The sequence below is a fragment of the Equus caballus genome, chromosome 27 (genome assembly GCF_041296265.1).
Source record: "Equus caballus isolate H_3958 breed thoroughbred chromosome 27, TB-T2T, whole genome shotgun sequence".
NCBI lineage: Eukaryota > Metazoa > Chordata > Mammalia > Perissodactyla > Equidae > Equus > Equus caballus.
Window position 1 is genome coordinate 23,709,868 of NC_091710.1, and position 15,076 is coordinate 23,724,943.

Sequence of the window (15,076 nt, forward strand, 5' to 3'; positions counted from 1 at the left end):
ATTTTACATCTGTAATCATTGATATGGATTATTACATCAATAAACTTATGATTGTTAAGTTCTGGGGTAAAATCGATATGGTCATATTTTACCATACTTGGCATATATCCTGGATTTGTTTTGCTGACTTTATTTAGTGGTTGGGTTTTTAAATTTTTTTTTTGATGAGGAAGATTGGCCCTGAGCTAACATCTGTTGCAAATCTTCCTCCTTTTGCTTGAGGAAGATTGTTGCTGACCTAACATCTGTGACAGTCTTCCTCTATTTTGTATGTGGGATACCGCCACAGCATGGTTTGATGAGCAGTGTCTATGTCTGAGCCTGGGATCCGAACCTGTGAACCCCAGGCAGCCAAAGTGGAGCTCACAAACTTAATCACTGTAACACCAGGCTGGCCCCGTTAGTGTTTTTTATATATGTTCAGGAATGAGATTGATGTACAATTTTCCTTTCTTGTGATGTAATGTCTTTTTTGAGTTTTCCATATCAAGTTGCATAAAGCAGTAGGGAAGTGATCCCACTCTCTTGTTTTCTGAGAGGTTGTTATATCTATCTTAAGTATACCATAAAATCCATAAAGTTGTTCACAACATAATGATATTTTAAATGTCTGCATGATCTTTGCTGATTTCATATTTTTAATTCTTGGTATTGACTTTTTGAGTTTGCTCTTTGGTTTTTCTTAACCAATCTCATTATGTGCTTTCAATTTTATTAGTTTTCTCAAAGAACCAACTTTTGCTCCGTAGATCATATCAAATTTCCATTTGTCTTTAATTTCATTAACTCTGTTTTTATTCTGGTTTATTATTTCCTTTTGGCTTGACTTTATTCTTTAACTTCTTCTGATAGATCTTTGGCCACTAACTTTCAGGACTTATTTTTTTATGTGTTTATGTTAAGACAGTAATTTTTTTCTATGCCTAGCTTTACCTACATTTTACAAGTTTGATGTATATTTATATTAGCTTCAATTTCAAGTTATTTTCTTATTTCCCTTGTGAGTTCTAGTTTGACTGTTGGGTTAGTTAGAAAGTATATTTATAATTTCTATACTGATGAGATCTTTCTAGTTATTTTTAAAATTGATTTATGTTATTGCACTTAAATTTGTCTTTCATTTTCTGAAGTTTTAATTTAACATATATTGCATAAATGTCTTTCTATATTTATCATGTTGGGAATTTTTAGGAGGATTCTTTAATCTGTGGATTGTTGCTTTTCATCAGCTGTGGAAAATTTTCTGCCATTGTTATTATTACTTTTTGTTCCCTGATATATAACAGTTAAGTGCAAACTTCTACAAAAAGTTTGAGAAAATTAATGACGACATTGACTTCAATTTCAAGATATCATTATTGACCCAGGGACAAATTATTTTCCCAAAAACATTGGTTGAAAATATGTTTTGAAATTAAGAGTTAAAATTTTTAGAGCAATTTTAAATTCACAGAAAAATTGAGGGGAAAGTGCAGATATTTCCCACATATCCCTTACTCCCACACATGCATAGCCTCTCTCGTTTTCAAACATCCCCCATCAGAGTGGTACATTTGTTAGAATTGATGAACCTACAGTCAGACATCATAAACACTCAAAGTCCATAGCTTACATGATGATTCACTGTTGGTGTTGTATATTCTATGGGTTCATTATCTTTTCAACTATTTTGCTTCTACACTATTTTCTCCTTTCCTTCACATTGCCAGTTAAGCATATGATGGACACTCTCGACATATTCTTTGTGTCTCTTACCCTAGATTCTCTGCTTTCCCTTCTCTTCATGCTACATTTTGATATTTTCTTCTGATCTAAATTCAATTTTATTATGTTTTCAGCTGTTTCTAAGCTTCTGTTAACACTCTTTATATTTAAAAAATTTGTCACTGTTTTTGGGTCTAGAATTTCTGTTTGTTACTCATTCATATCTACTAAATCACTTGAATATTTATATCCTTGACATCTTCAGGATATTTATGTATTTGTTTAAATACATATAAAATAAAATTTTATTTTAAAGTACCACAATTATGTATATCTAAAAATAAATTAGTGAAAAGATATAACCTGAAAAGCTTTATTCTCACTCATATAATCATCCATCATCACATTTCATCAGATTCTTATGTTATTCCTTCAGTGTTTCTTATGGAAAGATAGACATATACTTATGTTTTACTTTAACAACAGAAAGTGGCATGGGCTATACTGTATTTTGCATTTTTATCTTGCATAATTAAATTAAATACTGTGTCTGATAGTTTAAATATCTGGAGCCACTGTTGGTTTTCTGCTATCTGGCACTCCTTTTAATTCTCATTCATGTATTTTTTTCCTTTTGAGTCTGATTATTTGTAATTGTATTTTGGTCATTTAAAAAATTATTCTTATCAGTAATTTAAAGTCTAGTTGCCTTTATCTTCCATCAGGAGTTTTTGTTTGTTGCAGCCAGATAATTGAGGGCACATTTGAACCAGGATCACCTTTGGCAGACTCAATATCTAAAGGGGCAAAAAGGTGGAGATCAAGGCCAGTCAATGTTAAGTGTCATGGTGACGCTTTTCGCTGAAGGTTAGAAGAACTACATCCTAGAAGCAAGGATGAACTGGACCCTTTCAGAGTCTGTCACAGACCTAGACTCATTTTACTTCATATTTCTCCTTTACGTTGGTAAAGATTCTTGAAATTTTTGATTGATGACTTTTATCAGTGTTGGATAATTCTCAACCATTATTACTTCAAATATTATTTTTCACCTGTTATCTTCCACCTCTTCTTGTTAGGCTCTAATTATACATGTATTAGGCCTGTGGAAGGTGCCCCACATGGCCCTTATACTCTGGAATTTTTGTTCTTTTTGTTGTTGTTGTTCAGTTTGAGTACTTTCTATGACCTGTAATTCTGTTCAATAATCCCATATTCTGCTACTTCAGATGTTCCTTTTATCCACTTCTACAGTGTTCATTCTATTTGTATATAAATTTCAATGCTTTTGTGAAATTTTCTCTTTTTAATCTGCTTTGATTACCATTCATATCGTGTGCATCTTATTTTCAAATATGTATTGCGTATATTTAGGGTGTATAATGTGATTTTTCTTGAGATGTAAAACTTGATGGTTTAATATATGTATACATTGTGAAATGATTACCACAATCAAGTTAGCTCACACATCCACTAACTCACATATTGACCTTTTGGTTTTTGGTGAGAAACTTAGGCAAATTTCAAGCCTACAATAAGCATTAGTAATTATAGTCACATTGCTGTACATTGAGTTGTCTTATAACCGAAAGTTTGTGCCCCTTGACTAGCATATCTCCATTTTCCCATTCTCTAGTCATGGACAACCACCATTCTACTTTCTGGTTCTAGGAGTTCGGCTTAGTGGATTCCTTAGGGTTTTCTATGTATAAAATCATGTCATCTGCAAATGGTGACAGTTTGACATCTTCCTTTCCAATTTGGATTGGTTTTATTTCTTTTTCATGCCTGACTGTTCTGGCTAAGACTTCCAATACTATGTTAAATAAGAGTGGTGAAGGGGGTCGGCCTGGTGGCTCAGTGGTTAAGTGCGCACATTCCCCTTCAGCAGCCTGGGGTTTGCTGGTTCGGATCCTGGATGCAGACATGGTACCACTTGGCAAGCCATGCTGTGGCAGGCGTCCCACATATAAAGTAGAGGAAGCTGGGCACGGATGTTAGCTCAGGGCCAGTCTTCCTCAGCAAAAAGAGGAGGATTGGTAGCAGATGTTAGCTCAGGGCTAATCTTCCTAAAAAAAAAGAAAGAGTGGTGAACATGGGCATCCTTGTCTGGTTCCTGTACTTAGAGGGATAGCTTTCAGTTTTTTACCATTGAGAATGATATTAACTCTGATTTTGTCATATATGGCCTTTAGTATGTTGAGGTACTTTCCTTCTATACCCATTTTATTCAGGATTTTTATCATAAATGGATACTGTATCTTGTCAGATGCTTTCTCTGTGTCTATTGAAATGATCCTGTGGTTTTTATCCTTCATTTTGTTAATGTGGTGTATCACATTTATTGACTTGCAGATATTGAACCATCCCTGTGTCCCTGGAATAAATCCCACTTGATCATGGTGAATGATCTTCTAATGTATTGTTGTATTTGATTCGCTAGGATTTTGTTGAGGATTTTTGCTTGTCTGGGAAACTTTATCTCTCCTTCCATTCTGAATGATAACCTTCCAGGTAGAATATTCTTGGCTGTAGGTGTTTTCCTTTCAGCACTTTCAATATACCCTGCCACTCCCTTCTAGCCTGTATTCTTTCTGCTGAGAAGTCAGCTGATACCCTTATGGGGTTTCCTTTGTATGTAGCTTGTTGCTTTTCTCTTGCATCTTTTAAGATTCTCTCTTTATCTTTAGTTGCTGACATTTTAATTTTAATGTGCCTTCGTGTGGGCCTCTTTAGGTTCATCTCGTTTGGTCCTCTCTGTACCTTCTGTGCCTGGATGTCTGTTTCCTTTCTCAGGTTAGGGAGGTTTTCAGCTATTGTTTCTTCAAATAGGTTCTCTGCCTCTTTGTCTCTCTCTCTCCTTCTGGGACACTTGTAATATGGATGTTAGTGTGCTTGATGTTGTCCCAGAGGTCCCTTAGATTATCCTCATTCTTTTTGATTCTTTTTTCTTTTATCTGTTCAGGTTGAGTGATTATGTCTAGTGTTTCATCCAGCTTGCTGATCCATTCTTATGTATCATCTCCTCTGCTTTTGAGTCCCTCTAGTGAATGTTTCATTTGCATTATTGTATTCTCTATCTCTGATGATTATTTTTTATATTTTCCAATTCTTTGTTGAAGTTCTCACTGAGTTCATCCATTCTTCTCCCAAGATCAGTGAGCATCCTTATGACTATTAGTTTGTACTCTTTGTCAGATAGATTGTTTATCTCTGTTTCATTAGTTCTTTTCCCAGGGTTTGTCCTGTTTCCTTACTTGGAACCTATTCCTTTGTGTCCTCATTTTGCCTCTTTCTCTGTGCTTACATCTATGTATTAGGTAGGTCAGCTACATCTCCCGATCTTGGAGAGTTGGCCTTATGTAAGAGAGGCTTTATGAGGCCCAGCAGCATGCTTCCCTCTCATCACCAGTTCCAAGTATTCCAGGAATGTCCCCTGTGTGTGTCCTTCTGTTGTGGCAGGGTTTCTCTTGCTGCAGGTGCCCAGGAAGGCTAGGCTGTCCCCCTGGCTGGCTTATCGTAATGCTCAGCTTTGTGTGACTGCTACGGACCCTTTAGACACTTTATTGGGCATGAGAAGCCCCCGCACAGGGGGATGCAAGGTCTAATAGCACATTTGTGTTGCAGTCTTTCTGTCAAGTAAGTAGACCCCCAGCATGGCTGGTTGCTAGGCTCGGGGGCGTACAATTGCTGTAGGCCTCCAGCCTGCAAGGCTATTGTCAGCTCTCTCAGGATTGCAGCTGAGTGGGGCCAGCCCCAGGCCCCACTTATTATTTCAGGTTCTGAAAGGGGGCCAAACAACCTGCATGGTTGTTTGAGAAACACAAGTCTCCTGCAGCTGACAAGCCCCATTCCCCGCAGGACCACACACACCATCAACACAGTCCTGTCCCATGTGCACACTGCAACCCACTGAAGCAGACCCCAGTCCTCCCACTGAAGAGGCTCCACACTCTGCCAGTGCAGACCTGCTTCTTACACATGCCCTGCCCTGCAGAAGTGGACCCACTTGCCTGGCTGCAGAGGTCCTAGGCACCCCACCTATGAGGGCCCACAAGTTGCCCAAGGGCTTGCTGTTGGCTAGGGCCAGTCCCTAGGGCAGGCTGCCTGCCCTGTCTGAACTGGATTAAATTGATGCTATAGTGGGCGTGGCAGACCCTGGGCTACCAGGCCTGGGGAAGAATTACAATGGTCTCTGCCAGCGTCTGTGTCAGCAGACCTGTACTAGGTCACAGTAATGGCTGCCACCAATGTCTCAGTCCGGGTCTCACCTCTCTCTGAGATGCACCTACAGCCTATCTAGGGAGTCTCTTCTCACCAAACTGCTGTGCACCTTTCTTTCTGGTAATTTTAGGTGGTTGTTTGAAATGGGTGAATTTGTGCGTGGGTCCTTTAAAAGAAGGCATTTTTTTTTCCCTTATGTCCTTGTTTTTCTGGGAGTATTTCCTCTTGTAGTTAGTAACCAGCAATGCCAGATAATAAGACACTTATCTTTGTTGTGCTGAGGCCCAAAGTTGCTTATGGTGATAACACTCCCCTACTCAGATTCCCCACTCCTCCATGGATGGCTTTGTGCCTTAAGGTTGCTCCTGGCTGGCCATGGAGCACCGCAGCTCAAAGGTGGCTTTTTTCCCTCCAGAAAGGAACTTTTACTTCTTCCACCTTTGTCAGCACCATCCCTTGCTGTGGGCGTTCTTTTGATCCAGTTTTCATTTCTCACTCAGGGGTAATTGTTCCAAGAGTAGTTGTAAATTTGTTGTTCATGGGAGAAGGTGAGTTCAGAGTCAACCTATACCTCCATCTTGACACCATCTCCCAAAATTTCTTCTTATATTCTGTATCTGCCTTTGTGCTGTGATTAGAAACCAGACCTAGTTTCTAGGTGTATTCTGGTGCAAGTTTTCAACTATCTCAATTTGTGGTTTCCACATACATTAAGTAGGGACAATAACACAGTACCCTTGTCTCATTGATTACTTTTATCCAGTGTCTAATGACCTCATTAACATATATGTAAAGAAGTGCATATATGTACACGCACACACACACACATTCTCACATCACAGCTGAAATAGCTGTCACAAAACACATGCATTAAATTTCATCTTCATTAGTTAGAAAAGTCTCTAAGACCATCATTTATGATCAATTTACATCTCCTTTACAAAAAATTATAACAATCTTGATTATCTAGTTTTTTGGTTTGAAAATTGAAAATTGGCATGCCTGTTGGACCAAAAGGAGGCAATGGAAAATGATAATACTGCCATAAGCAGGAGCACTAATCACACAGAACTGACATTTATTTCAAATCCTGGTAGTTTGGGGTTGTTTTGTTTAAGGGCAACGTGTCTGCAAAGTCTCTTTGATGATGTCATTGTTTTTTTAAAACAATAGCCTTTTAATGGCTGTTGGCCGTCTGTATGTCTTCTTTGGAAAAATGTCTATTAACATCTTCTGCCCATTTTTTAATGGGATTGTTTGCTTTTTGCTATTGAGTTGTATGAGGTTTTTATATATATATAGTCATGCATCACCTAACAATGGGGATATGTTCTGAGAAATGCGACATTGAGTATTTTATCATTGTGCATACATCATAGAGTATACTGAAAGGGAATCGAAATTCGCCACGCCAAAATCTGTCTCTTTAACATGAGGATTATTTTAGGCTGATTATTATTTTTTTTTAAAGATTGGCACCTGCACTAATAAGTGTTGTCAATCTGTTTTTTTTATTATTATTGCTTTTTCTCCCCAAATTCCCCCAGGACATAGTTGTATATTTTAGTTGTGGGTCCTTCTAGTTGTGGCATGTGGGATGCCGCCTCAACATGGCCTGATGAGCGGTGCCATGTCTGCGCCCAGGATCCGAACCAGAAAAACCCTGGGCCACTGAAGCGGAGTGTGAACTTAACCACTTGGCCACAGGGCTGGCCCCTTAGGCTGATTATTTTTAAGAAAAAAAATACTCAGAAAACTTTTCTTGCTACCTCACCCTGGCTGCCTAAAAGAATTCAGATTAAAAAAAAAAACTGTGCCTGCTGGCAAGCTATCACCTTAGCATAACAGGAACTAGCTGGTAGACATGGAGCAACCTAGAAAAGCCAGTTTGTTTGGCTCCCATCTGTGTTCTGTTTCTCTGTGACCAAACTCTTATTTTCCAAACATTTGCTCCTTTTCACCTACCCCTGAATTGCTTTCCTTCCCGCTGAACTGCCTGCCTCTCCTCACCCCTGACATCTTCTTTTGTCTTTAGCTGAGAATAGTATTTAAGGTGAGGGCTTCAGCCATTTGGCGAGTTTTCCTGGGTTTCTCTCATGTATACATGTTATTAAACTTTTGGTTTTCTCCTGTTAATTTGTCTCATGTCACTTTAGTTCTTAGCCCAGCCAGAAGTACTTAGAAGGGTAGAGGAAAATTTCTTCCTTCCCTACATACTTAATGGTATAGCCTACTACAGATTAGGCTGGTACTAATCTTACATGACCACCATTGTATATCTGGCCCATCACTGACTGAAACTGTGTCATACACCGCCTAACTGTACTTTGGATATTAATTCCTTATCAGATATATGATTTGCAAATATTTTCTTTCATTCAGTAAATTGCCTTTTCATTTTTTTGATTATTTCCTCTGTTGTACAGAAGCTTTTAGTTTGTTGTAGTCCCACTTATTTATTTTTGCTTTTCTTGCCTTTGCTTTTGGAGCCGGATCCAAGAAAATCATCACCAAGATCAATGTCAAGGAGCTTACTGCTGGTATTTTCTTCTACAAATTTTATGGTTTCAGGTCTTATATTCAAGTCATTAATCCATTTTGAGTTAATTCTTGTGTATGGCATAAGATAGTGGTCCAGTTTCATTTCATTCTTTTGCATGTGGATATCCAGTTTTCCCAGCACCTTTGGTGAAGAGACTGTCCTTACCCCAACTATATATTCTTGGCTCCTTTGTCATAATTAATTGACCATATATGTGTGAGTTTATTTCTGGAATCTCTGTTATGTTCCATTGTTCCATGTGTCTGATTTTATTCCAGTACAATACTGGTTTTTCAAAAATATTTTTATAGGTATAAGTGATATACAACATTATGTTAGCTCCAGTTGTACAAAATAATGATTTGATATTTGTATATATTGTCAAATGATCACCACAAGAAGTCTAGTTAACACCCATCACCATAAATAGTTACAGAATGTAATACTACTTTAATTACTGCCTCTTTGTAATACAGTTTGAAATCAGGGAGCATTATGCCTCCAGCTTTGTTGTTCTTTCTCAAAATTGCTTTAGCTATTTGGAGTCTTTTCTGGGACCATACAAATTTTTGGATTGATTGTTCTTTTTTTGTGAAAAATTCAATTGGAATTTTGATAGGGATTGCATTGACTCTATATGGCTTTGGGTAGTGTGGACATTTTAACAATATTAATTCTTCCAAACCATGAACATGAAACATCTTTCAATTTATTTGTGTCTTCTTCAGTTCCTTTTTATCAATATCTTATAGTTTTCAGTGTATAGGACTTTCATCTCCTTAGTTAAATTTATTCCTATGTATTTTTTCTTTTTAATGCAATTGTAAATGAGATTGTCCTCCTAATTTCTCTTTCTGATAGTTCATTATTAATGTATCAAAACACAACAGAATTTTGAATATTGATTTTGCATCCAATAACTTTACTGATTTATTAGTTCTAGTAGTTTTTGGTGGAGTTCTAGGATTTTCTATATATAAAATCATGTCATCTGCAAATAGTGACAGTCTTACTTCTTCCTTACCAATTTTGATGCCTTTCATTTCTTTGTGTTGTCTAATTGCTCTGGCTAGGTCTTACAATACTATGTTGAATAAAAGTGACAAGAGTGGGCATTTTTGTCTTTTTCCTGATCTTAGAGGAAGATATCTTTGGATAGAGGCCTGGAGTATGTGAACCCAATGAAGGAGGTGTGGTAGGGTATATGGGCTCTGGGTTGATTGGTTTGCATATGAAAGGTGCACTTGCAAGTGAGTCATTCACTATCTCAAAGTATTGGGTAACCCTAGGAGGGGCAATCCTCAAGGGCTGGCAAGGCCCCAGATATCAAAGCATCAGAATACAGAAAATAAAAGGCATCGTTGATACAATTAGCCCCGTTATGCTTTGACATATTATCAAACCTCAGGGATAATAAAAGAGCAGACTTTTAGAAAGTAGCTCATAAGTTGTGCTAAACAGCGTAGAAAACATTTATTATGAGAAGAAAAAGGAGAAACACAAGTAGAAGTATAAGGAATCCTTGTATGCCAGCCCATAACTAAATTCTCCATTTATATGGCATTAGCAAGGAAATCTGAAATTTCTGGGGTCTCTAACAGTATATTGGTGGAGTTGTAACTTGTGTTAAAAATTGTGTGTGTGTGTGTGTGTGTGTGTGTGTGTGTGTGTGTGTGTGTTTGTGTATGTGTTTGCCAATAATGTCCTGGTGTATTTCTTGAGTCAAGGTGGCAAGTCAGGTAATTTATGTTGTTGGAGAGTATCAACTGATAGTTTGGTAGGGTATATGTAAAGATTAGTGGTATTTTTGTGTGTAACCAAAGGGAAGAGGTGGATGTGGTAGTCACAATCAGAGACACAGGTGGGAGGTTGTGGTAGAAAACTGGAGGGGGAGTTGGAGGAGAAGGCACTGAGGAGTGAATGGTCCTCTCCCCAGGGACACAGAGGCTCACTGCCATGAAGTAGATGACTTCTAGGGAAAGCAATGATCTCCATTAGTTTTTAGAATGGCACAGGTAGTAGTAACCTTGACCAGATTTCTCTTTAGACATGGAGTGTAGAGATATATGTTTTGATAGAGAACAAAAGTATGCTAGCATCATGTGCTACACAGACAGCAAGCTCTGGAAATGCAATAGATTCTCTAATATCAAAGAAAGAAAACCAATAAATTTCCTCTATCTAATTTATGCTGTAGGAGAGGCAGTCCATGAGCAGGCCTGGGGTGGAGGTTTTAGTGTCTGAAGTGAAGTTGTCTCCAGTGTGGGATGCAGAGTCATCTCTAACATGGACGTCTTGGGCTGGTGTGACATCATCTGAGGTGATGTCATCTCTAGCAGTGACTTCCTGGGCCAGGACAGTGTCGTTTGGGATGTGGAACTAGGGTGTTATTTTCAACTTGATACCCACTTAAGTTAATGTAGGTCTTGTTTGTGTGACTGAGGTATTATAATAATGCTGAGGCACTTGTGTAATTTGAAGGCAATGTTGGGCATGGGACTTATAAATAGCTTTTAACTCAAGGGGCTTGTGGGTGCATAGCTAGCAAAAGTGATGTTGGCATCTGTGCCCGAGGCTGACTGGCAAATTTCAAGCCCAAATGAGGCATGATTGGATCTAAAAGCACCCAACAGTTTCAGATTTTGCCCTATTAGATGATGAGAAGGGTTCTTCTATAAATACATTTTAAATTGTATGACTTCATTTGGGTGTACATTGTTAATCAGGGTGTCAGATTGTTTGTCATTTAAAGTGTCTATGTCTGAGGTTGGGGGTACAGAATAAGCTGTATACAGACCCTTTAATTTGGCCAGTTACTATGGGCCCCTTGTCACAGTTGTTAGTTTGCTTGGTGACAGGCAAGCTGGTGAGGTCTTTGGGTTGTAAGATTTGTGTAAGCCAAACTCAGTGGCACGTGGGCCTCAGCATTTGCCATTGTCTGGTTGAAGCAATGACTTACTTGGAGGATTGGACCTTCAGATTGCAAACCAATGAAAGAACCTAGACCAATTACAATGAGACCAACAGTCATTAAGATGTCTTCACCTCAGACTCTAAAACCTCCACCCTAGGCCTGCTCAAGGACTGCCTCTCCTATGGCACAAATTGGATGGAGGAAATGTATTGGTTTTCTTACTTTGACATTAGAGATTCTAGTGTATTTCCTGAGCTTGCTGTTTGTAACCCATGCTGCTGGGCCACTTTCAAGCAGCTGCACTTGATGGTTTTATGTCTGTGATGGTGGGAGTTTAGGCTCAAATTGGTCTCATATCAGATTAGCTGCTGCCTAGGCCATGGGAAAATCTATGGTTAGCAGATCTCAGGAGAGTATGCAAATTGGATCTGGCCTCCAGCCCTTATGAGATAGAGCAAGATAAAAAAAAATTATAAAGATATGGGAGACATAACAAAAGGGCCTCATATATAATGAGTCTTTATTTACCTCAAGGGTTAGCATGTGAGGATTTGCTTCCAAGCTCAGTCTTGTGGCTGTTGGCTGACTTTAGAAAATCTGTCCAAGTTCACCCATGTGGACCTCTCCTTAGGCCTACTTCATGACGTAGTAACTGGCTTCCCCCAGAAAGAGCAACAGAGAGTGAGACACAGAATCCAAGACGTCAGTCTTTTTATAACCTGTCTTGGAAATGATGACCCATCACTTCTTCTATATTCAGTTGATGAGAGGCAAGTCCACCTTCCACTCAATGGAGTGGGACTACGTGAAGACCTACATATGAGAAGGCAGGGATCATTGGCATCCATTTTAGAGGCTGCCTACTATTAAGAGAATGTAGAATTGATTATTAAAATAAAAGATTAAAGGTATTTTGTTTAAAATAATTCAAAGAAGCAATACAATGTGAGATTTAAGACTCTATTAGATTTGCTAAGATAGCTGGTATTGTCATTAAGTATTTCAAAATTAAAGTGTGTGTTTACTCATCTGTGTTTAATGTCTAACATCCAAATGCCTATATAACTCTACTCCAGTTGTATCTACAAGGTGTCTTAGATGCAATCATAAGTTAAACATAACTTTTATGTACTAATGTTTGATTATAGTAAATATTGTCTTCTTTATAACTGGATAGGATTCTTAGCTAACTCTTTTTTTTAAATTTTCCTTATGTTTAGTATCCCGAGGGCTTGTCCTTGGAGTCGTACACTGTCAGTGTTGTGCAGTTGCTCGGCTTTAATCTGGGGTTGAGTTATGATGATGCTGACGGCTGCTATTGTTCAGGAGATATTTGCACAATGTCACCAGATGCAGTGTAAGACAATGTTCTTTGTTAAATGTATATATTCCTTTTTAAAAATATTTTCATCAGGAACTTTTACACTTCTGTTAACCAAACTAAAGTAAATGACAGTTATAGAACACTGTGCCCAACTACTTCAGAATACACATTCTTTTCAAGTGCAGATGGAACACACGCCAAAATAGTCCCGACACTCCCCCAGGCCTCTTCATCCCTGGGCAAACACTCTTCTTCCTTCCTAATCTTCCAGAGTCTGGCTTGTATTTTTCTCTTCTGGCTGGATTGAAGGTACCCTCTAGGGACAGATGATGTGAGTTATATAGTTTTAGTGATTCTGATAAGTTAAATGCTTTGGTATTTGCATTTAAAACTGCATCGTTCAGTATAAGGATGAATAGTACAATTCGTGTTAATAATTTAAATTAAAAATTTTTATCTTGAAATACATTAAATTGCAAATAAATGATACTACGACCCATTGAGAGAGAAAAATTGCTGAAGAAAGGAAAAAACTTTTTATTTTAGTATCATAAATAATACTTTCCCCCTACTTTATAAGCAAGGGGCCCTGGGTTTCCATTTTTCATTGTTTCCCACAAATTATATAGCCAGTCCTGGTGGTTTCACATTAGCACCAAGACTTTGTATGCTCAGTATGTTTAATCTGAATCATTTTAGTGGGTATGTAGTTTTATCTCATATTGGTTTTAATCTGCGTTTCCCTAGAGGCTAATGATATTGAACATATTTTCATGCTTAATAGTTTTGTATATCTTCTTTGGTGAAGAGCCTATTCAAAACTTTTGTTCGTTTTTGTAAATAAAGATTGAGATTTTCATGCTCTTATTGAGTTGTCAGAATTATTTATATATTCTTGCTGTGAGTCCTTTATCAGGTACACTACTTCCAAATATTTCCTCCATATAGCGCCTTTTTTAGAAAATGTTTTTACTTTTGATGACGTACAGTTTATCAGTTGTTTTCTTTTATGCATCATGGTTTTATAGCTGTTATATGCAGTTTTATGATCCATTTTTAGTTTATTGTGTATACTTAAGTTTATTTTTATTTTGGCTATGCGGATTTCCAAGTATTCCAATACCTCTTGTTGAAAAGACTCATCCTTTCCCCCGCTTAATTGCCTTGGCAACTTTGTCAAAAAATAGATTGAACATAAATGCGTGGATTTTTATTGGAATCTCTATTTTGTGTCATTAACCTGTATGCCTACCCTTGTGGAAAAGCATACTGTCTTTATTACTGTAGCTTTATATTGAATTTTGAAATCAGGTAGTGCAAGTCCCCAAGTTTTTTCATCTTTTCCAAAATAGTTTTGGCTGTTCTAGGTCCTTTGCATTTTCATATACATTTTATTATCAGCTTTCCAATTTTTATGAAAACTCCTGTGATTTTGATAAATATTGCATTATTCAATTGCATAGTTAAATTTTGGGAGAATCAGCATCTTAACAATATTGAGTCTTTTGATACTTGAATATGGCATATGTCTTAATTACTTAGGTCTTTTAAAATTTTTCTCAGCAATGTATTATATTTTACAGTTTACATGTTTTGTACTTGTTTTGTTAAATTTATCCTTAAGCATTTTATTATTTTCTTTTGCTCTTATGCATAGAATTGTTTTCTTAATTTCATTTTCAGATTCTTCATTGCTAGTACTTAGAAATATAATTGATTTTTGTATGTGAACTTTCTGTGCTGCAAACTTGCTAAACTCATTAGAAGTTCCAGGAGATTTTGTTTGTTGATTCCTTAAGATCTTCTACAAACAAGATTTTGTCATGCATGAATAAGAACAGTTTTATTTTTTCCTTTCTATCTATTTGCATGAAATTCCTTTTTCTTGCTTAATTGCACTTGAAATAACTTCAGTCCAATGTGAACTGATGTGGTGAAAGTGGATATTCTTGCCTTGTTACCAATCTTATGGGAAAAGCGTTCAGTTTTTCATGATAAGTATGATGTTAGCTACAGTATTTTTTTTTAAAAATAAATGTCTTCTCTTCTAAAATAGTATCTTTTATTCCCGTGTATGTTATGTTGTTTTATTTTTCTTCATCATTCTAATAACTATCTGACTTATTTCACATATTTATTTTCTGATGTTCATACTTTTTGCCCTCAACAGGTACTTGGTCTACTTTTTACTACATACCAGTTATCCTAGAAAATTGCTCAGTAAATATGTTGCCAATAATGACTTAATCAGCTCAGTATATTTTGTCATTATTTCACTTTATCCTTTGATTATTGAATCCATGATATCCTCAATTTTTGTAAAGGCACAAAAGTAGATAATAACTAAATTTATTTCTTCTCCCCTGTG

General features: G+C 37.1%; 1 protein-coding gene across 42 annotated transcripts in view; it reads left to right on the plus strand.

Annotated features, from left to right (window-relative positions):
* Positions 1-15,076, plus strand: part of LOC100630731 (disintegrin and metalloproteinase domain-containing protein 5) — a 212,597-nt gene that overhangs the window by 47,949 nt on the left and 149,572 nt on the right. For all 42 annotated transcript variants that reach the window (XR_011433233.1, XR_011433232.1, XR_011433234.1 and 39 more), the window contains one exon: positions 12,605-12,741. Coding sequence is in view for 18 of the 42 variants with exons in the window: in XM_070253015.1 (XP_070109116.1) it covers positions 12,605-12,741 (137 nt within the window). In the remaining 24 variants the exon portion in view is untranslated. The remainder of the gene's footprint in view (positions 1-12,604; positions 12,742-15,076) is intronic.